This window comes from Argopecten irradians, chromosome 2 (genome assembly GCF_041381155.1).
Source record: "Argopecten irradians isolate NY chromosome 2, Ai_NY, whole genome shotgun sequence".
NCBI lineage: Eukaryota > Metazoa > Mollusca > Bivalvia > Pectinida > Pectinidae > Argopecten > Argopecten irradians.
In genome coordinates, this window is record NC_091135.1 from 22497971 (window position 1) to 22520894 (window position 22924).

The 22924-nt window shown below is 35.0% G+C and overlaps 1 protein-coding gene across 2 annotated transcripts in view; it reads left to right on the forward strand.

Annotated features, from left to right (window-relative positions):
- The window catches only part of LOC138314828 (histone deacetylase 4-like), a 161502-nt gene that overhangs the window by 16586 nt on the left and 121992 nt on the right, over window positions 1-22924 (forward strand). For both annotated transcript variants that reach the window (XM_069255400.1, XM_069255394.1), the window contains exon 3: window positions 199-261. In XM_069255400.1, coding sequence (XP_069111501.1) covers window positions 199-261 — 63 coding nt within the window. The remainder of the gene's footprint in view (window positions 1-198; window positions 262-22924) is intronic.

Consider the following 22924-nt stretch of genomic DNA (forward strand, 5'->3'; position numbering starts at 1 on the left):
CCAAAAATCCAGCAGAAGATTCAGCTTATTAAGATGTTCAATTTGTCTCTCAATCAAATACAATCTTCAACAAACTTTATATTTACTGAGAATATGCAGGCACTTTGGATACATCTTTAGGGGAAACATAGTTTCAAAATAGTGACATCAATAGATGTTATACTTTTGTGAAGTTTTCTGAATGTTTTTGTCTCTCAGATGGCGTAGGCCGGAAGCTTGTCTACAAAGGGAGTGTGGATTCTGGATTCCAAGAACCAATAGGTAAGTAATAATATGTCTAATATGTATTTATTCCTTGGACATTTGTGATTGTGTCTTTTCTTTGTACTACTCTGTGTAATACTGTATTTTATTACAGAAAATAATGGACAGTTCCAGTAGTGACCAATGCAGATCAAAGGTGTAGAATTCCAAAACATGATATATCAGTGATATTTTTCTCAGTAAGAGACATATGATACATATTGATGCTTCCATTTTTGGACACAAATTACACTGTGTTGTTGAAGAAATGTAGGAAATGACAAAGAATATATCCCATAGATATCCACTGGCAGTCTGAAATAGTGACGGAATCAAACTCGAGATGTCATTAGCGAGTCTACTTGTACAGAGATACCGGTTCTCGGCAGCAGGGAGCTAAATTGATATTGACAATCGCTATTTTTGGCACAACCAAATAAGATTTATTTCTGGAAATCGAAATGAAATATTCCCAGTGTGGCTAGAGTTGCTGTCCTTTCCAAGACTGATTGATATTGGTTGGCACTAGGTAGTGGGGCTGTAATTAAATTGTGACATCTTCACAATCTCCACGCAAGCCATTTCAATGACATGATCTATACCGTTCATCAAAAACAACTCATCATATTGCCACTTTTAGATTGGAATGTCTTAATATAGAGTTTATTTATTCTGAGGGAAATAAAGAGATTTGTTGGTTAATAAAAAGAGAAGACTAAGATTAAACATCTATATTTGCATGTGTTCACTATCGTTATCTATTTACTTTGATCCACATTAAATTGTTCTCATTTTTTTTATCCTCAAAGATGCTTGAACGCCAACAAATGGTATTTTTTCTCTGTCACAAACAAGAGCAAACAAATTAGAATCTTTCATCATTTACAAAAGTTGCTAACTGTACACCAATAACACCATTGAACAGTTTGAGCTTCTTATTTTGATAACACATTAACATAATTTAACGTCGGTTATTGTTCAAATGACGAGTATCGTTCATGCTCTGTGGACGGAGGACCATCTTTAAAGGCCCACTACCTTTCCAAAGACAAAAATTATAAGTTTCTTAAAAAAAAACCTAATAACATGAGAAATGTGTGATATGTCTTCCAATTATCCTGGTTAAAGACAAAGTTATCTTTTCCTTAGCAACTGTGGAATGATAATTAATCTGTTATGATGTATGTGTGCACACTGCAGATTATTAGTAAATCATTTATGACAGATTTATCCGGGGCAATGAGGATTTGATGGATGGACCAGCTATTTTAAGATCCCCCTACATGCATGAATGTATGTACATCATGCACTATTGTACAAGTTTACATAATATGTATCCCATTTTCCTGGTTATGAAAACCGTCTTCCACATTGTGGTTTTAGCCCACCATCATCAAATCGTGGGCTATTCAAAATTAATTATCATCCATGGTCCATGGTCCTTTTGTCCTGCCATCCATCCTTCCACCCATTAACATTTCTTGTTACGATTATTTCTTAAAAAGGGCTGTTGCGCATATTGCATTTCGGGACGAATGGGTCGACAAAGGCAGCAATCTTGGATTTTTTAGTTAGAGTTTTTTACTGCTATTTCTCAGAAAGTACAGAAGAGATCTGTTTCGAATTTCACATGTAGGTTCCCCTAGTGCCTGGATTGTGCATATTGCAATTTGAGGCTGATCCGTCAACAAGATGGCCAACCAGACGCCATTTTGGATTTTGAGTTGAAGTTTGTTAACACTTTTTCTCAGAAAGTACTGAACAGATCTCTCTCAAATTCCATGGGTGCGTTCCCATGGCCCAAATTGTGCATAATGCATATTGGAACCAATCAGTCAACAAGATGGCTGACAGCCTATCATCTTGGATAAAGATAATTAAAGATTGTTACCACTATTTATTCCAAAGTACTGAAGGGATCCTTCTTAAATTTCACATGTAGGTTCACCAAGGGCCCTTGCTGTGTATTTTGTAACTGATCGGTTAACTAGATGGCCGACAGGCAGCCATCTTGTATTTTGATAGCTAAATTTTCTTACCGCTATTTCTCAAAAAATACTGAAGAGAACTGTCTCAAATTTCTTGTGTAGGTTCCCCTAGGGCCCTAATTGTGCATATTGCATTTTGTAACTGATCGCTCAACAAAATAGTGTCCGATTAGCCATCAGTTACAAAATGCAATATGCACAACTACAGCCCTAGGGGAACATAGATATGTAATTTGAGACAGATCCCTTCAGTATTTTATGATAGTTACCACTTTTTCTCATGAATTACTTAATTCTCTTTAATTATATACATAGGTTCCCCTTAGGCCCTAGTTGTGCTTAATACCTTTTGGGACTGATTGGTCAACAAGATGGCCAACCAGCTGCCATTTTGGATTTCATCGTTGAAGTTTGTTACCGCTATTTCTCAGAAAGTACTGAAGCGATCTGTCTCAAATTTTATATGTAGTATGTTTGAAAAAGTTTGAAAAGCAGAGAAAAGATCCCTCTTGCCATTGTTAGACAAAGATATCATTCTTTGGTGGATGCAAAGATCCCTCTGTGATCTCTTGTTGGTGTTACAAAACTGGATTGATTATATGTAGTTTGTTGAATAAAGTTACTTCTGTGTAAACATTTTCTAACTGTTTATCCATGTTTGTTGAAATGAACGACCTTGACCTGTATCAAATCTAGATTATTGGTTTCCCAAAAGGAGTGCTCAAATAACAAATATTCTACAGCTTCTGTATAAATCTTTGTATTCTGTGTGTCTGTCATTATTGGAGGTTACTTGATATTATATTGGTTCTGGCTTCTCTCATTGCTATTATGATTCGTCTGGGTCATAACCATATAAACAGTAAGTGATATCTTGGTAAGGTAAAGTCAATGTCAACACACAGTGCTTTCAGGACAGTGAACCCACTGACTTTACCAATACCCACTCCCTACCAATGTAACCCACTGACTTTACCAATACCCTACCAATGTAACCCACTGACTTTATCAATACCCACTCCCTACCAATGTAACCCACTGACATTACCAATACCCACTCCCTACCAATGTAACCCACTGACTTTACCAATACCCTACCAATGTAACCCACTGACTTTACAATGTCCACTCCCTACCAATGTCCACTCCCTACCAATGTAACATGACTACCATTACCACCATGACCCACTCCCTACCAATGTAACCCATTGACTTTACCAATGTCCACTCCCTACCAATGTAACCCATTGACTTTACCAATGTCCACTCCCTACCAATGTAACCCATTGACTTTACCAATGTCCACACTCCCTACCAATGTAACCCACTGACTTTACCAATCCCACTCCCACTCCACTGATTAATATAACCCACTGACTTTATCAATACCCACTCCCTACCAATGTAACCCACTGACACTTTTCAATACCCACTCCTACCAATGTAACCACTACTCCACTCCCTACCAATTTAACCCACGACTTACCAATACCCTCCCTACCAATGTTAACCCACTGACTTTAACCAATGTCCACTCCCTACCAATGTAACCCATTGACTTTACCAATCCCCACTCCCTACCAATGTAACCCACTGACTTTACCAATCTCCACTCCCTACCAATGTAACCCATTGACTTTACCAATGTCCACTCCCTACCAATGTAACCCATTGACTTTACCAATGTCCACTCCCTACCAATGTAACCCATTGACTTTACCAATGTCCACTCCCTACCAATGTAACCCATTGACTTTACCAATCCCCACTCCCTACCAATGTAACCCACTAACTTGACCAATACCCACTCCCTATTAATATAACCCACTGACTTTATCAATACCCACTCCCTACCAATGTAACCCACTGACTTTATCAATACCCACTCCCTACCAATGTAACCCACTGACTTTATCAATACCCACTCCCTACCAATGTAACCCACTGACTTGACCAATACCCACTCCCTACCAATGTAACCCACTGACTTTATCAATACCCACTCCCTACCAATGTAACCCACTGACTTTACCAATACCCACTCCCTACCAATGTAACCCACTGACTTTACCAATCCCCACTCCCTACCAATGTAACCCACTGACTTTACCAATGTCCACTCCCTACCAATGTAACCCACTGACTTTACCAATCCCCACTCCCTACCAATGTAACCCATTGACTTTACCAATGTCCACTCCCTACCAATGTAACCCATTGACTTTACCAATCCCCACTCCCTACCAATGTAACCCACTGACTTTACCAATGTCCACTCCCTATCAATGTAACCCATTGACTTTACCAATCCCCACTCCCTACCAATGTAACCCACTAACTTGACCAATACCCACTCCCTATTAATATAACCCACCTGACTTTATCAATACCCACTCCCTACCAATGTAACCCACTTACTTTATCAATACCCACTCCCTACCAATATAACCCACTGACTTAATCAATACCCCCACTCCCTACCAATGTAACCCACTAACTTGACCAATACCCATATCCTACCAATGTAACCCACTGACTTTATCAATACCCACCCCTACCAATGTAACCCACTACTTACCAATACCCACACTACCATGTAACCCACTGACTTTCATCACCATGTAACCCACCAATACCCACTGTCTACCGATGTAACCCACTGACTTAACCAATACCCACATCCTACCAATGTAACCCACTGACTTTACCAATACCCACTCCCTACCAATGTAACCCACTGACTTTATCAATAATACCCACTCCCTACCAATGTAACCCACTGACTTTATCAATACCCACTGTCTACCGATGTAACCCACTGACTTAACCAATACCAACATCCTACCAATGTAACCCACTGACTTCACCAATACCCACACCCTACCAATGTAACCCACTGACTTTATCAATACCCACTCCCTACCAATGTAACCCACTGACTTTACCAATGTCCACTCCCTACCAATGTAACCCACTGACTTTACCCCTCCTTATCTAGTGTAAGGTAGGTAACAAAATGTACTTTCATTTCTTTGTGCACTGCCAGTGTAGTTTTTGCAATTATCAAAGATGTGCGATGCACTTTGAAGTGATTTAGATTTCTTGCACAGTGGTGCAGGTTGGAAGATATGTCTACTTTGTTATATCTGCTGTGTTGTTGCTCAGGTCTCCAGGAACCTGATGCCCACCCAGCTGCTTTCACTGCCAGTTTTTACCATTATACACTTTTTCTGTTTTAATGAAGGATCTTAGAAGTGGGTCCAGCTCCTACTGCTTTTGTTGAAACTTTCTAAAAAATAAACGTATTAGGATGGTTTTGTGTAGATGAGAAGAAAGCTGTTATATTGTTTTTCCTGGTGGCTTTGTAGAAAAGATTTCCAATAAATACAGTAAATATGCTTTTGATGTTATGTAAAATTTTATTGATGAAGTAATTGAAGATACAGGGCATGTGTTTGAAAATAATCTTTAGAATCCTGGTAGGAAAATTGGTGAACATAGCACAGAACTTTCTGGCAAGTATTCACAGTTCTAATTATAAATTTTAAATTATGACTGAATTGAATCGCACAGGTGCAATATAGATTAGAATAATTTCAAAGAGGGTACAATAAAAATTGGCTCATGATAATTTGTATGGCAGGGAGCTGGTATTTAATGTGAGAAAATCTTGTTTTAATTTCATTTTATCTTAAGAATTTAATAAATCATTTCAGACTGAAAATTTCGATGCAAATTTTATGTGCGGAATAAGTGGTTTGTAAAGATTAGTTCTAGAAATTGACTTCCTTACCATGGGATCATTTTAGCTTACAAGAATCCTGTAAATTTTTAATTTTGTCCTCGCTGTTTGGTCGTGAAATGTAGTGATTCAAAGATGCAAAATGATTAAATCATGTGACAATACAGTATGTTGCTTATAGAAAACTTTTGACTATTGCTTTTTCAATACACAAAAGTCGATTGAAATCTGTCTTTAAGTAGAGATATAATAATTTATAGAAAAAAAGTGAATACAAAGATAACAAAGTAAAATTTAGCATTTTAAACTCAACCATGATGTCACACAGCTGTGCAGACCTTAGATTATACAGAAACAGATACTTTTCTTATGTTTACTTCACATGGTCAATTTGATCAATGGCCTTTATAGACTTTATAGCCAAGTGATCTAACACTGATATTGACTATTTGAGATCCTGTGAAAGTGGTCATATTAAGCAGGTGGTCTTTATACAGAGTTGATCGCTAAAGCAGGTTTGACTATACCTATTTACTGTTTGATTTGTGTGTATGTAAGGTACACAAACTAAAAACTCTCTATTATGTGGAATATAAGACTGTCTGAGATGTAGTATAACTATCACACTGGACCTGGTGCACAAACTAGAAACTCTTTATTATGTGGAATATAAGACTGTCTGAGATGTGTTATAACTATCACACTGGACCTGGTACACAAACTAGAAACTCTCTATTATGTGGAATATAAGACTGTCAGAGATGTGTTATAACTATCACACTGGACCTGGTACACAAACTAAAACTCTCTATTATGTGGAATATAAGACTGTCTGAGATGTGTTATAACTATCACACTGGACCTGGTACACACAAACTAAAACTCTCTATTATGTGGAATATAAGACTGTCTGAGATGTGTTATAACATCTCAACGGACCTGGTACACAAACTAGAAACTTTCTATTATGTAAAATATAAGACTGTCTGAAATGTGTAATAACCATCACACTGGACCTGGTACACAAACTAAAAACTCTCTATTATGTGGAATATAAGACTGTCTGAGATGTGTTAAAACATCACACTGGACCTGGTACACAAACTAAAACTCTCTATTATGTGGAATATAAGACTGTCTGAGATGTGTTATAACTATCACACTGGACCTGGTACACAAACTAAAACTCTCTATTATGAGGAATATTAGGCTGTCTGAGATGTGTTATAACTATCACACTGGACCTGGTACACAAACTAGAAACTCTCTATTATGTGGAATATTAGGCTGTCTGAGATGTGTTATAACTATCACACTGGACCTGGTACACAAACTAGAAACTCTCTATTATGTGGAATATAAGACTGTCTGAGATGTGTTATAACTATCACACTGGACCTGGTACACAAACTAGAAACTCTCTATTATGTGGAATATAAGACTGTCTGAGATGTGTTATAACATCACACTGGACCTGGTACACAAACTAGAAACTCTCTATTATATAGAATATTAGGCTGTCTGAGATGTGTTATAACTATCACACTGGACCTGGTACACAAACTAGAAACTCTCTATTATGTGGAATATAAGACTGTCTGAGATGTGTTATAACATCACACTGGACCTGGTACACAAACTAGAAACTCTCTATTATGTAGAATATTAGGCTGTCTGAGATGTGTTATAACTATCACACTGGACCTGGTACACAAACTAGAAACTCTCTATTATGTGGAATATAAGACTGTCTGAGATGTGTTATAACATCACACTGGACCTGGTACACAAACTAAAAACTCTCTATTATGTGGAATATAAGACTGTCTGAGATGTGTTAAAACATCACACTGGACCTGGTACACAAACTAAAACTCTCTATTATGTGGAATATAAGACTGTCTGAGATGTGTTATAACTATCACACTGGACCTGGTACACAAACTAGAAACTTTCTATTATGTGGAATATAAGACTGTCTGAGATGTGTTATAACTATCACACTGGACCTGGTACACAAACTAGAAACTCTCTATTATGTGGAATATAAGACTGTCTGAGATGTGTTATAACTATCACACTGGACCTGGTACACAAACTAGAAACTCTCTATTATGTGGAATATTAGACTGTCTGAGATGTGTTATAACTATCACACTGGACCTGGTACACAAACTAGAAACTTTCTATTATGTGGAATATAAGACTGTCTGAGATGTGTTATAACTATCACACTGGACCTGGTACACAAACTAGAAACTCTCTATTATATAGAATATTAGGCTGTCTGAGATGTGTTATAACTATCAGATTGGACCTGGTACACAAACTAGAAACTTTCTATTATGTGGAATATAAGACTGTCTGAGATGTGTTATAACTATCACACTGGACCTGGTACACAAACTAGAAACTCTCTATTATGTGGAATATAAGACTGTCTGAGATGTGTTATAACTATCACACTGGACCTGGTACACAAACTAGAAACTTTCTATTATGTGGAATATAAGACTGTCTGAGATGTGTTATAACTATCACACTGGACCTGGTACACAAACTAGAAACTTTCTATTATGTGGAATATAAGACTGTCTGAGATGTGTTATAACTATCACACTGGACCTGGTACACAAACTAGAAACTCTCTATTATATAGAATATTAGGCTGTCTGAGATGTGTTATAACTATCACACTGGACCTGGTACACAAACTAGAAACTCTCTATTATATAGAATATTAGGCTGTCTGAGATGTGTTATAACTATCAGATTGGACCTGCCTACCCAGTAATTTGTTAGTAGATGAGCAGGCTGGCATATTCTCTGTCTAATATTATTGATAATGACATGTAGAGGTGTAACGATTCACTGATGCATCGATGTGTTGCATCGTGTGGTGGTGCATCGATGCATTGTGTGCAATTTATTAGTATCGCGATACCTAAAAATAAAAATTGAACACTGGATTTTCTCCCTTGGTCAACGTCAGCCGAATAGTTGTAAGTAACAAAATGGCGGAATCCCACGTGGAGCAAAACTCTAAACTTGTATCAGCACCAGTGGCCTATAAGGCCGCTAGTAATGGAACATGGGAAATGAATAAAAGTCACATCTTTTGTAATATTTTGGAAATACAACGAACCTAACAACAAATTTACAATGACACCACAACATTCGAAGTGTCTATCAAAATATATCGCAATATGTATCGTATCGTGAACCCTGTATCGTGATACGTATCGTATCATCACATACCTCGCGATACACAGCACTAATGACATGTTTATATCTGGTTATCTTATCCATACCTCCTAATATCGGCCATGTACAAGTGACATGTCTCACTTCGGATTTCTATATGCTTACAATGTCAGTCCTTGGGAAGCCGGGACAAGAAATTATTTCATGTGGGATGTTTTTGGAATTTTAGACAAATATGTTTTTGTAGACTTTTAATACATATTTTGGGTATTTCAGTTTCAATAGTTATTTCAAAATTTTCAATTAGTAGATTACATGTATAATTAAGTGTATATGAAAATCCTCTTTTGGCTGTCAAAAAGTGCTCATAGTTAATAATAGTGTGATAACAGCTTCATACATATACCCAGTTATATGATTAATACAGATTTTTACAGACAAGTAAAATGGAGAACTTCATGTGGTGAATGACACCTATATCAAGTGACTAACTACAAAAGGTTTGACCCTGAAAAGGTCAGTCGGTGAATAGTAAGACTTATTTTAATCTATAAAACATTACATGACTGATTGTAATTTCAGATGCAACCTAAAAACAAAAATATTAACATTGATTAGAAACAGATTTGACTAGAAGATCAATCCTCAGGAAATGTTGAGAAAGGTGTCTTTTACTTCAGTGGCAAGTGTTTAAGCATTGTTTTTATTGAAGTCTCAGTGTTTTGTCCTAGAAATACATGTGTTAGCCAAAATAATTATTTTTAATATTTTCCAGCTATACAGGTAAATCCAATACTTTGATGAACTATATTTCATATTTATACAGTCTCAAACATAAACTTTCTCTGGGAACAAAGAGAATTTGTTTTGAAATCTTTTGCTTTAGCTTTCATCCAGTCTGCAACTTAAAGCACTAGTCTGATGCCCAGGACTAGTAATTTTACATCCGGACTAGTGCCAATTGTAATGAACTAGTAAGATTCATTGGACTAGTGGCTTCCCACTCAATTAAAATATCGATAAATACTATATTTTTAAGAACGGTGTTCAATTGCATTTTTCAACACATTTTGAGTGCATTCTGTATGCGATTATTTCTGTCCGGAATTTAAGTTCACAAACGCATCCAGACTGTAATTTGGGTAAAAAATCGAAAATGATCATGACTTACGTGCTGAAGCAAAACAACTTTATATTTAATATGGACTAGTGATTAAATAGACTAGTAAAATTTTGGGGTTTACTATAACAAATGACTAGCATCGAAAAAAATTAAAGTCACAGACTGTTCATCTACTTGAGCCAAAACAAGATTTTGGGTTTTCCTGATTCATAACCAAATAAAATAATCAAGTGACTTCTTAGTGTTTTAGAACAAGTTCAAAAAGGTTAAAACCCTGTGGAGTGGTGTACGTCACAACCAAAATCCGAGTGTGATCAGGTGGAGAGGAGTTAGATAACTCCTTTATTTATCTTCTTCTCCTACCTAGAAATAGATTAAGATAGCCAGTTTGTGATCTTAGACAAAAAAACTTAACATAGATACCATAAAAACTATGCAGTACATGTAATCACAGGCAATGTGATGCATAATATCGCAAGACTGAAGCATGCTGGGTAATATAATTTGGTAACCAGTTAACATTGGAGATAATGTCAGTATACATAAAAAGGGAAGGCAAAGAATGAGCTCATTGACATAATTCTGATTTCAGTGTCTACAATATAACTTTTACAATCAAATATTATATCACGTCATATAATGAAAAGGTTAAAAGGTCAACAAGAACAGTTTGGTTGCCTTGTCAACAGTTTCCAAATCAACCCTTAACTTCTTCTAGTGTTCCCTAACAGCAATTTGTTTTTCCATAATTGACAGCTGTTTTCTTTTGTTTGAAAATTGTTTTCTCCTTGACATAGAATTAGTTTCGTAATTGACATGAGTTCTATTTGTTTTCCTTGACAACCTTTGGTTTCCTTGACATATTGGTTTGTTATCGAGACCATATATTAGTTCACTCTGTAAGTTTTGATGAACGTGTTGATTCCTATATCTCGTGAACACTAAAAGCACATATTTATGTTTCCAATGTACCAAAGCATATGTAATAAAGTTATATTTAAGCCTAATTTAATCAGTTTTAATGGAAATGTTTTGATAATGTTTCACCATTACTAAATGTAATCTTTGTGGTTAATGAAGTTGGACCTGTACCTGGCTTTGATCTCGGCATGAAGATTTCATGGAAGGAATTTATGTATTAATAGACTACTGGGAGTTAAACTCGTTCAAATGTTGTTGAAAGATTATAGTACAAATTCTGTATCAGCTTCTGAGTTAAGTTTCTTAAGTTAAATTTCTGTAAAAACCTGCACATCTCAGAATATTGGGCATAGAAATATATGTACCACACATCTGGTAGTTATCAATAGATGGTAGGCATAGCCAAGTGGTCAGTATAGACAGATAGTAGGTATAGACATATGGTAGGTATAGACAGGTGGTCGATATAAGTTGGTGGTAGGTATAGACAGGTGGTTGGAATTGAGCAGGTGGAATTTATAGACAGATGGTCAATACAGACAGGTGGTAGGTATAGATATATGGTCAGTATAGGTAGGTGGTAGGTATAGACATATGGTCAGTATAGGTAGGTGGTAGGTATAGACATATGGTCAGTATAGGTAGGTGGTAGGTATAGACATATGGTCAGTATAGGTAGGTGGTAGGTATAGACATATGATCAGTATAGGTAGGTGATAGGTATGGATATATTGTCAGTATAGGTAGGTGGTAGGTATAGATATATGGTCAGTATAGGTAGGTGGTAGGTATAGATATATGGTCAGTATAGGTAGGTGGTAGGTATAGACATATGGTCAGTATAGGTAGGTGGTAGGTATAGACATATGGTCAGTATAGGTAGGTGGTAGGTATAGATATATGGTCAGTATAGGTAGGTGGTAGGTATAGATATATGGTCAGTATAGGTAGGTGGTAGGTATAGACATATGGTCAGTATAGGTAGGTGGTAGGTATAGACATATGGTCAGTATAGGTAGGTGGTAGGTATAGACATATGGTCAGTATAGGTAGGTGGTAGGTATAGATATATGGTCAGTATAGGTAGGTGGTAGGTATAGATATATGGTCAGTATAGGTAGGTGGTAGGTATAGACAGGTGGTTATAGGTTATAGACAGATTGTAACTATATATAGGTGGTCGGTATATAAAGGAAGGTGTTTGTTATAGACAGGTGGTAGTTATAGACAGGAGGTAGTTACAGACAGATGGTAGTTACAGACAGGTGTTAATTATAGACAGGTGGTAGTTACAGACAGGTGGTAGTTATAGACAGGTGGTAGTTATAGACAGGTGGTAGTTACAGACAGGCAGGTGGTAGTTACAGACAGGTGGTAGTTACAGACAGGTGGTAGTTACAGACAGGTGGTAGTTATAGACAGGTGGTAGTTACAGACAGGTGGTAGTTATAGACAGGTGGTCAGTATAGACAGGTGGTAGTGAAATACAGATAGAGTAGTTAAAAACAAACATTAGTTATAGACAGTTACATATTTTTATTAGCTTTCAAATTCCTGGTTTTGAAAGCATTGATGAAGTTGTCTCCCTTTGACCTTCATAACAACATTTTGTCAGTGTTTGTTGTCATTGAGGACTGATTTGACTGATTGTGAATTGATGTGTAATGGTATTTTCATTAAGGCATTTTACAAAACAATAAACTGGTAGAGCTACTGTTTCTTCACCATAAAAGAAAGACATGTGACATAAATGACATTTGAAAGATTGGATGCTACAATAATAATAAGAAGAAAGTTTATAATTCAGTCATTTTACAGTACTAGTGTAATAAAATGTGTAACTGGTATCCTCCTAAATTTTATGTTGATTTAGAATCTATTTGCATATCTGTAATGTCTGGAAGTCTGATGTTATGATTTAGCCATTATCAGGGATCACATTCTTAAAGAAGCTTAATTATGACAATTCGGTAGGTGTTCTTTTGTAAACTTACATTGTTGCATAAAGGAATAATTTTTATTCAGTGTGTTTGCTCATGTGAAAATTAAAAAAACATTTGCACACATTGCTTTAAATTCAATTAGCATAGATACAAGTTGTCAGATAAGAAGAACCACAAAATCATGAATTACTGGATGCATGTAGCAATAAATAGCAAAAAGGTGCTGTGGAATTAATTCACTTCCTGATCTCCAAAGTAATTTTCTACAAACAAAGACTTAAAGCCCTTAGTTGGATAACTGCAGAAAATGACAAATAGCTGTATTTTGCTGAAGTATGTAATAAGTTTATTATCTATTCCCTATAATCTATGCTGACCAGTGCTGCCATGTTGACCGAGAATTAGAGGGAATTAGAAACACAACACAAGTGTTTCATCCCATAAATTCAGACCCTCATGTTTTGGTTTGAAGACATTCTCTTTCACATTAAGCATTGATATTCATCACATTGGTTTGTTTAATTTCTGGAGTTTTGACACACACTAGCAGGTGGATGTTTACAGGCCCAGTGAGCCTTTTGTTAATGGTCTTGTGATACAGTTGATAATTGGACATATCTCAGGTGGGCTTATTGTTTCTTTTATGAGAAATAATGATTATATATATGTAGATGGTTATCCATGTGTCATATCTGATTTGATATTAGAAGAAATAACTTCTGTATGCTAATTATATTTCATAACTTGGGCAATAAGAAATACTGTATTAAAGACACAGCGGAGATAATTGGGAGGATTATAATCTTAAATAGAACACCAAATATAGAACAAGTAACAAGCATCAGTAATAGTCATGAAAATTTTACAGAAAGTGAAATTTGCAGTCTCCGGGAAGGATTGATTACGACAAGCTTATATGATGGAGATGGTAGTTTTGACATTTTATTTGAGAAAGATTCAAGCAGGTGTTTGCCATAATTGGATTGGTTAGCAGCCTTAATTATGGATGCTTTGGGTACGCCATTAGATGTATGGCCTAATGGTAGCAGTATTAAGTATGATTATAGGCTTGGTAATTGAATATGATCTACTGGCCCTTCGTTTGGATCTATATATAGTAGCTGTTCTCTAATGACATTGCTTTTCTTTTTCTGGTATAATTGATTATTCTTGGTCCATCATCTTGGAAAGAAAAGGATAATGGAACCTAATTAGATTTCATATTAAACTAATATGTACTAAATGCATAAAATCTGTCATGATTTTATGATTAAAGTTTTGAAATAATTGATGAATTAAAAAAATTAGGTGTCTTGCTTATGACCATAAGTGAGCATATAAAGCGCCAGCCCCCTCACCCAGGCTGTCAAACAACCCATCACCCAGCCCTGCCCTCACGCAGCCCCTCACCCTAGCCCTTCTCTCTGCCTCTAGATCATGAATGCTTTGGTAAACTGTTAACATGGACTGGAGGAAAGCTGGAGAAATTTGATGACTGGTTACTAGCATTACTGGGATATTGAGAAACCAAATCAGCTGAAAATGGGCCTAATCATCTATAAATCGTACTTTACCCATGTTGTTTTGGTATCTTGAATTTGACGTATTATGGTAAAATGTTGGACATAGCCTTCAGGAAGTGGATTAGTTAAATGTAACTGGTTAATTGTATAATGAGTTGTGTAAATCCATCTGACAGATAATCTGTCAAGATTACACATTCTCTTTGTCATGTTCAATGGATAATAAAATATTTTCATTTTTACCCTCCCCCGCTCCCCTTTCCCCCTCCACCAACCCCCCACCACCCCGCCCCCAACCCCCCTACAAACACCCCCCCCCAATATTTTCATTTTTATTTTTTATTTCTTTTTACCAAAATTTTACTTATGTAAATTAGGATATGACGTTATAAGGATGTAATATATTGGTCAATCACGTGACATTTAATTATCAGTTGCAGACAATGTACCAGATCACTCATTTTATTCTAGCGGTGTAATGTATCACTTTAAATAAATGTGGATGATTGGCTTTGCTTTAATGATATATAAATCATATTCAACATTTTATTGTACTGCATATTCATTAACATAGATGACAATTAGATTAAATATGAATAATAGATATAGATAATAGTTAGCATCAATAGGAATTTTAATCAGGCAAATCCACGTGCTCAGCCATGTGCTGTAAAACTTCAGTATTCTTTGTTTTTGGTTGAGATTTCTATCTCGCCCTTAGTGAAAGATTCTATTTTTCCCTCCTTCCAAACATTTTGAAGAACCAAATGGTTGAGTTGTCTGCCCTTATTCTCCTTCTGTCACACAAATAAAAATGTTCCTAATCAAATGACCAGCAGCAAAGAGATAATTGTTTGGATGATGTCATGTGCCTTCTTATTAGATATTCAGAAGTTTTACAGAACAACTTTACTTACAGCAAGAAAATTAAAATTTTGACTTTTAAAGCTATTTTCTTCTCAATCCTCTGCTGTTTTCTAAAAGGGAGTGCCAATAATCAAGCAATTTTGATGTCTGAAATTTTTCAAGATAACATAGAAAAAATGTGATAAATGTTTAAATCTTTCCGGGATACAAGGTATTTGGTGGAATTCTTCATGTTCAAATGACATTCATCAACTGTTGCATAAGATACAGAGGACTGTGATGATCTGAAGATTGTGGAACCAGACGGTTTGATCTGGGGACACAAGTGTTAGGACTTTAAGAGGGTCTTATGTATACTGATTGGAGCAAGCTATAGTACACACGTTATAAACTATAATATCCAGACAGTTGTACCAAAATCAAGTTATTCCTGAAAGTCAGCATTTCTGGGTTAAGAGAGTACAGAATGGTTCATCACCAACTAAAAAGAAACCCACAGAAAATCAAGTAATGATTCAGCTACTGTTTATAGGGGTGAATCAGAATGGAGATTAGATGATGGGGATCTCTGTGGTTTGTTGGGGGGGGGGGGGGGAGGGACATGTGGGGAGGGAGAGTAGGATGAGGGTAGAGGGGCAACAACATGTAGGGAATATAGGTATGACTCAGATTTACAGTCAATATACAATGTTAAGGGTCACACCTGTGTACCATAGACTTGTACAAGTCCTTAATTCTATTATCACTTTCTAACTATAATGTCATATAGACATCATATATAATAGTCACACATGTTTTCATGTACAACTTGTACAAGTCCCAAAGACATAATGAAATAATGTTACTATTGTGTATAATCGTATGCACAAAGACAATATTTTGGCATAATATCATTTGTAGACTTATTAAAGTCATCTAGATATTGTTAGATGTATTTCTGAAGTGACGATTATGTAGCCTTGTAGAAATCCAAAATAATGTCTGTGAAATGCTAATTCAAAAGATGAATGACTGCAGATTATGTTCTACCAAATATTTTGAGGGATGGTTTTGTGTTGGATTTTGACAAATTTGTTTACAGCTTTGAAATGGAGTAGATGTGTTTTTATCAAGATGATTAAGATTGATGATATACCATAAATACATTTGTGAAATCTCTACAATTTGATTTTAAAGAGTACATAGACATGTTTCAATTGGCAAGTTCAGGAGAAGGGAATTAAGGTTTTGATATTTCAAATTACTTGTTATAGTTATATAGATAAACTCACAGTGTATCATAACTTCAGAATTTGATTTACAATTCAATTAATATAATAAAGTTCTTTAAAATGCTGGACCAAATATTTCGGCCCAGAGTATATATATATATATACAACTACCTGAATTCAGACATTAGAATGTATGAATATCATTTCACACATAAAGGCATTATTATAAAGCCAGCCTTCAAGCTTTAACACCTAATAACAAGTAACAGTCATAGAAAAGACTTGCATTTACAAGAAATCCAAAAGGTGTAAACACCATTGTTGATGATGAAAACATCTTTTTTTTTAGAAACACAGTGAATAGGTATAAATTTGAATATTTGATCACGTTCAGAGAATCAATTTCAATGTCAAAGTGTTCATGAATGTACAATGCTTTGATTAGGTTCATGGATATCACCATTTTATAGTTCATATATATTTATAAATAATTCAATATTTTATGATTGCGATTCTAAAAAAGCTACTCACAAATACTTCTTCATTTTGATATAATACAATTTATCATCAAAAGATAGATAGTATCCAATTCAAGAAATACAATAGAACTCAAAGCCTGTAATAGATATGATTTAAAAGTGCATATCGCAAGAATTGTAAAAAGAAATAACTGTAATGGGAGGGGAGATAACTGTTTTGATGTCGTTGATGGGGAGGGGGAGTTTAAAATGGTAGGGGAGATAACTTTGTTTTGATGTCGTTGATGGGAAGGGGGAGGTAAATGGTAAGGGAGATAATAATGTTTTGGTGGTAAGGAGGGGGAAAAGGGTAGGGGTACTACAGGTGTAACTCGTTTATAAACTCAGTGAGTGGTTAGATAATTTAATTAATGTTTTGATCCAGCAGACATGTGTTGCAGACTTAAGTTGTCTTATACAAAAAATAAAAATTCACAAAAATTACGTAATAAGATTTTAACGTAGATGTTTTAGAAAAGCTTTCAAAAGATATGTAAATTTTCAGATGGTCGTTTTTTTGTTTGTTTTTAAATGCCTTCCAAAGTTTGGAATACCTTACCTTTACTGTACACCAGAAGACTGAGAAGCCGTGTGCATGACTATCACATAACCTTATTGAAAATTAGTTATTAAAATATAGCAAATGAAATGGAGGCATGATTAACATTATGGAATGATTTTAAAAGCATAAAGATCTATTAATAAAATGTGTGTTAATTAGGTTTTTGTTCACTCAGGATCGACTATCACACTCATGCTGTAGTACATTTTAGTCTGTATAACATGTTTTTTTCCACAGAATTGGTTCATGTATTATACAATAGTCAAGATATCTTATTCTGTCTTTGCATATTTACAGTGTTAGCTCCCTTGCGGGTAGGTATCGATTGTTACGTCATTATTTTGTGAGTGCAATTCACATCGTTTTCTCCGAAACGTATGACGTTGCGCTCCCAAACACATGACGTCACAATCAATACCTACCCGCAAGTGCAGATAACTCTGTAATATGCAAACTCGGAATAGTCATTCAAGATATAATTGAGTGCTGGGCTTAGAGTCAGGTAGCACTTACACTTTATAGCTATGTGTCGTAATTTCCATGCTAACTATCAAGAAGAGCTTAATTTAGCTATTAATCAACATTAGTTAATTAAGATATCAGAACCAGTGTATATGGGCCTTTCTATCATACCTTGTATAGAAGAGCCAATAGGGGGCATTACTTTTACTAGGATAAAGGCCCAATGTACCTTTTTTGTGTCGCCTGCATTGCAAGGGCGACACTTAGGTATCACTATGTGGCCGTCGGTGTCGGCGTCGGCGTCAGGGAAACAGTTTCCGTGCTATAACTTATTGTCCGATTTTAACCAAACTAGGATAAAAGGCCAATGAACCTTTTTTGTTTTCGCCTGCAATGCAAGGGCTATGGCGGCGTCGGTGTTGGCGTCATCGGCGTTCAGGAAATGGTTTCAGTGCAATAACTTAAGTATTTATTGTCCGATTTTTACCAGATTTGGTATATGGCTCTATATCAATAATCTCGGATGACTTCAATACTGGTGAAAATCTGCCTATATTTGCAAGGGATTTTGAAATTGTCAAAACAGATAAACTATGGTTTCCGCTCGATAACTTTAGTATCTATTGTCCGTTTTCAACCAAATTTGGTATGTTGCTTTATATCAATGAGATCTTCGATGGGTTCAATACAGGTCAAAATCTGTCAATATTTACAAGAGTTAAATAGTTTGAAATTGTCAAAACAGATAAACTATGGTTTCTGCTTGACAACTTTAGTATTTGTTGTCCAATTTCAACTAAATTTGGTATATTGCTTACTATCAATGAGATATTAGACAGGTTGGATACTTCTCAAAATCCGTCAATATTTGCAAGAGTAACGGGACTTGATTACTTCACCTAAATATTAACAATATTTTCGACTGTAAATAAATATTTTTTGTGATGCTGTGCAGGCGACACATCCACTTCCGTGGAATTCTTGTTTTATTTAATTTGGAAATTTAGAGCCCATTGATCTTTCTGATGACTCGTGCAGCTCCTTGTATATAGCATATGTTAATGATGTTATTATAGGCGGCTATGTCCGCATGGCAATTTCTGTTCAATACTGATGTTCAATTAAGCTTCATCAAATTCAAACTTTTCCTTACCAAATGACACCTAAAATTAGTTTTACTTGTACTATTAGTGTTTTGGATGCATGGAAAACTAAATTTGATCAAATATAATTCCATGAAATCACAACTAGTTTGTGAATAAGATGAGGGCTAAATTACTGATTTCGAGTTGAAAATTAAAAATTTTTTTATAAAAAGATAAAAACTGATTGATGGTGATACATCATCAAGAGAACTTGCTATCATTAAGGTAATGGATGTAATTTATATATATATAGATATATAGACGATGTGACTCATTGGCAGTTTTAAATGCTAATTAGCATATATAAAATTAGATGTTATAGATTAAAAATTGATATTTATAGAACAAGTGACTACTTTTCTAATAAAATTATTTCATTTTTTGAAATCAAATCACGTGGCTGACAATGAGGGCTTTTGTATGAATATTAGAAATAAAATTTGTAAGGGACATTTTGAATGTTTTATAATCATAAAATACAATTAAAATTTAATTATAGTTTGAATTGTAATATGGCTTCTTGTCTGTTGAAACCAAAACTGTCGTGGCTGTTTCAGACATATGTACTGAACTTTGATGATCAATGACTAGCTTTTATAGCAAGGGATTTCCAGTTTAAATTGTCAAAGGGATGGTGAGATGGTGACAAAGTCAGATTTGACAACAACTGAAAAGACTAAATTTGTTTTAAAGACAGTGTAGAAGTACATGGAAAGGAAGTAGAATTAGACATTTCCTTTACATAGTACCTGTGGAAACCATTTTGTTGCTCAAAGGTATATCTGATGATTTCCAGAAATAGCCTTTGAATATAAAAAACAACATAATCACACAAATATACTGCTAGATAGATGAGGTCTGTAGCAGCTAAAGTGCAATGTAGGAATAAGTAAGAATGATAAAACATGGCCATTAAACATTGATGAGCGTGAAAGATGGAGTTTTATGTTTGTCTTATGGGTGAAGTACAACTTGAGGTCAAAATCAACATCAGATACCCTTAGGTGAAAGATTTAGAAAAGATAGCTGTCTGGATGTTACAAAGAAAAAAAAACATTCATCTATGTTTAAGTATCATTTCACTCGATTTGGTAATATTTCATGAGCATGAAGTGATACTATCGAAATCAGCATTTTTTTTATTGCCTGACCCCTGCTGGGAATATCGGCCATATCAAACAGCGTAGACTGGTCAGCGACAAACTAGGGTCGTTATCATGATTTAATTAGGATGGATTTATTGACTCCAGTAAGAAATGTATGTTGAAAACTTTGATCAATCAATTAGCGTTAATTAGCCTATCACGCGATCTATATCATTATAACAATCTACTCTCAATATTTTCTATAACAGTCTCGTTATTAATATTTTAGAAGTAAGGTTGTGTGTTCACAATACATACACAGGTAAAAGTGTGGAATGATAATTAGTAGGCTTTCAGTTATAATAATACTTCAGTGTTTTCTTATCTATCAAAGTTATACATTTGATTAGTACACAAGGAACAGTATGAAACTTCAAATTCAAAGAACAGGCTTCAGTGTTTCTACTTTTAATAAAGACATATGATTGAGATCATTTCATACAGAAATCTCCTCAGAATATTTTTATTGATACTTTAACATCAGAGCCCATTTTTACATCCCAGACATCTGGTATTTGGAGATATAGGTATCATGTAATATGGTTTCTCAGATTTTGATCCTTCTAACTTTGATGTCAAAACAAAGTTTTAAGAAAGGTGTTTTTCATCATGTTGAAGATTCAGGAGTTAAAATAGACTAGACACATTAAATTGCGTTTGGGGACCCAATAATATACTGATACTACTACAAGTAAGCCTTAATTACATTTGTTGGTCGAGGCTTAAGAACTAGGCCAGTCTCCAAAATTATCGCAAGATTTTAATCTGAATTACACTTTTGTGTGTAAGTATATTTAAAACCCTAAAATAAAATTCTGTTTTCAAAAGTTTTAAATGATACTAACATTTCATTTGAAGAAGATCCAAATAGAGCCTACATACCTCCTTAACTTATGTGAGACGTTTATAAAAGATCTAAAATAAGAACATCTGTTTGTGGTGTATGATACTAAGAATGTTTTACCTAGACTATTTTGAGCTAAATTTACCTCAGTAGTTAATAGTTTGTCCAATACTTCAATATCTAGTGAATGGGGCAATGTAAAGAGTAAATAGTTCACTTTTTTAGAATCAACTTGAGACGATTGTATGGAGATTTTGTATAAACACTTGAGAACTGGCTGGAAATAAGGCCATTTTAAACAATCTTCCTGATTGATGATAGGAAGGTTATTTTTGAATTAGAATTTTGGCTTGAAAAAAAGAAGATTGAAAGGAATAAACTTGTCTGAGAAAAATAATATAAATAAAAAAAAATATTAAAAGTACAGACCGTGAAGTGCCCAACATGCTGAAGTTCGTATGAGAGCTATAAGGACAAATAACTGAAAAAATGTCACCACTATAACATCTTTATAAACGTATTCATACCAAGAGACCATATTCTTGGTGATATTGCCCTTAATCATTAAGTACCTTATTACATTGTCCTCTATCATTGTAAGTGCCTGGTATCATTAAGTGACAAAGTCAGATTTGACAACAACTGAAAAGACTAAATTTGTTTTAAAGACAGTGTAGAAGTACATGGAAAGGAAGTAGAATTAGACATTTCCTTTACATAGTACCTGTGGAAACCAGTGCATGCTAGGTATATTGATCTCTATCCAGAAATAGCCTTTGAATATAAAAAAAAACATAATCACACAAATATACTGCTAGATAGATGAGGTCTGTAGCAGCTAAAGTGCAATGTAGGAATAAGTAAGAATGATAAAACATGGCCATTAAACATTGATGAGCGTGAAAGATGGAGTTTTATGTTTGTCTTATGGGTGAAGTACAACTTGAGGTCAAAATCAACATCAGATACCCTTAGGTGAAAGATTTAGAAAAGATAGCTGTCTGGATGTTACAAAGAAAAAAAACCATTCATCTATGTTTAAGTATCATTTCACTCGATTTGGTAATATTTCATGAGCATGAAGTGATACTATCGAAATCAGCATTTTTTTTATTGCCTGACCCCTGCTGGGAATATCGGCCATATCAAACAGCGTAGACTGGTCAGCGACAAACTAGGGTCGTTATCATGATTTAATTAGGATGGATTTATTGACTCCAGTAAGAAATGTATGTTGAAAACTTTGATCAATCAATTAGCGTTAATTAGCCTATCATGCGATCTATATCATTATAACAATCTACTCTCAATATTTTCTATAACAGTCTCGTTATTAATATTTTAGAAGTAAGGTTGTGTGTTCACACAATACATACACAGGTAAAAGTGTGGAATGATAATTAGTAGGCTTTCAGTTATAATAATACTTCAGTGTTTTCTTATCTATCAAAGTTATACATTTGATTAGTACACAAGGAACAGT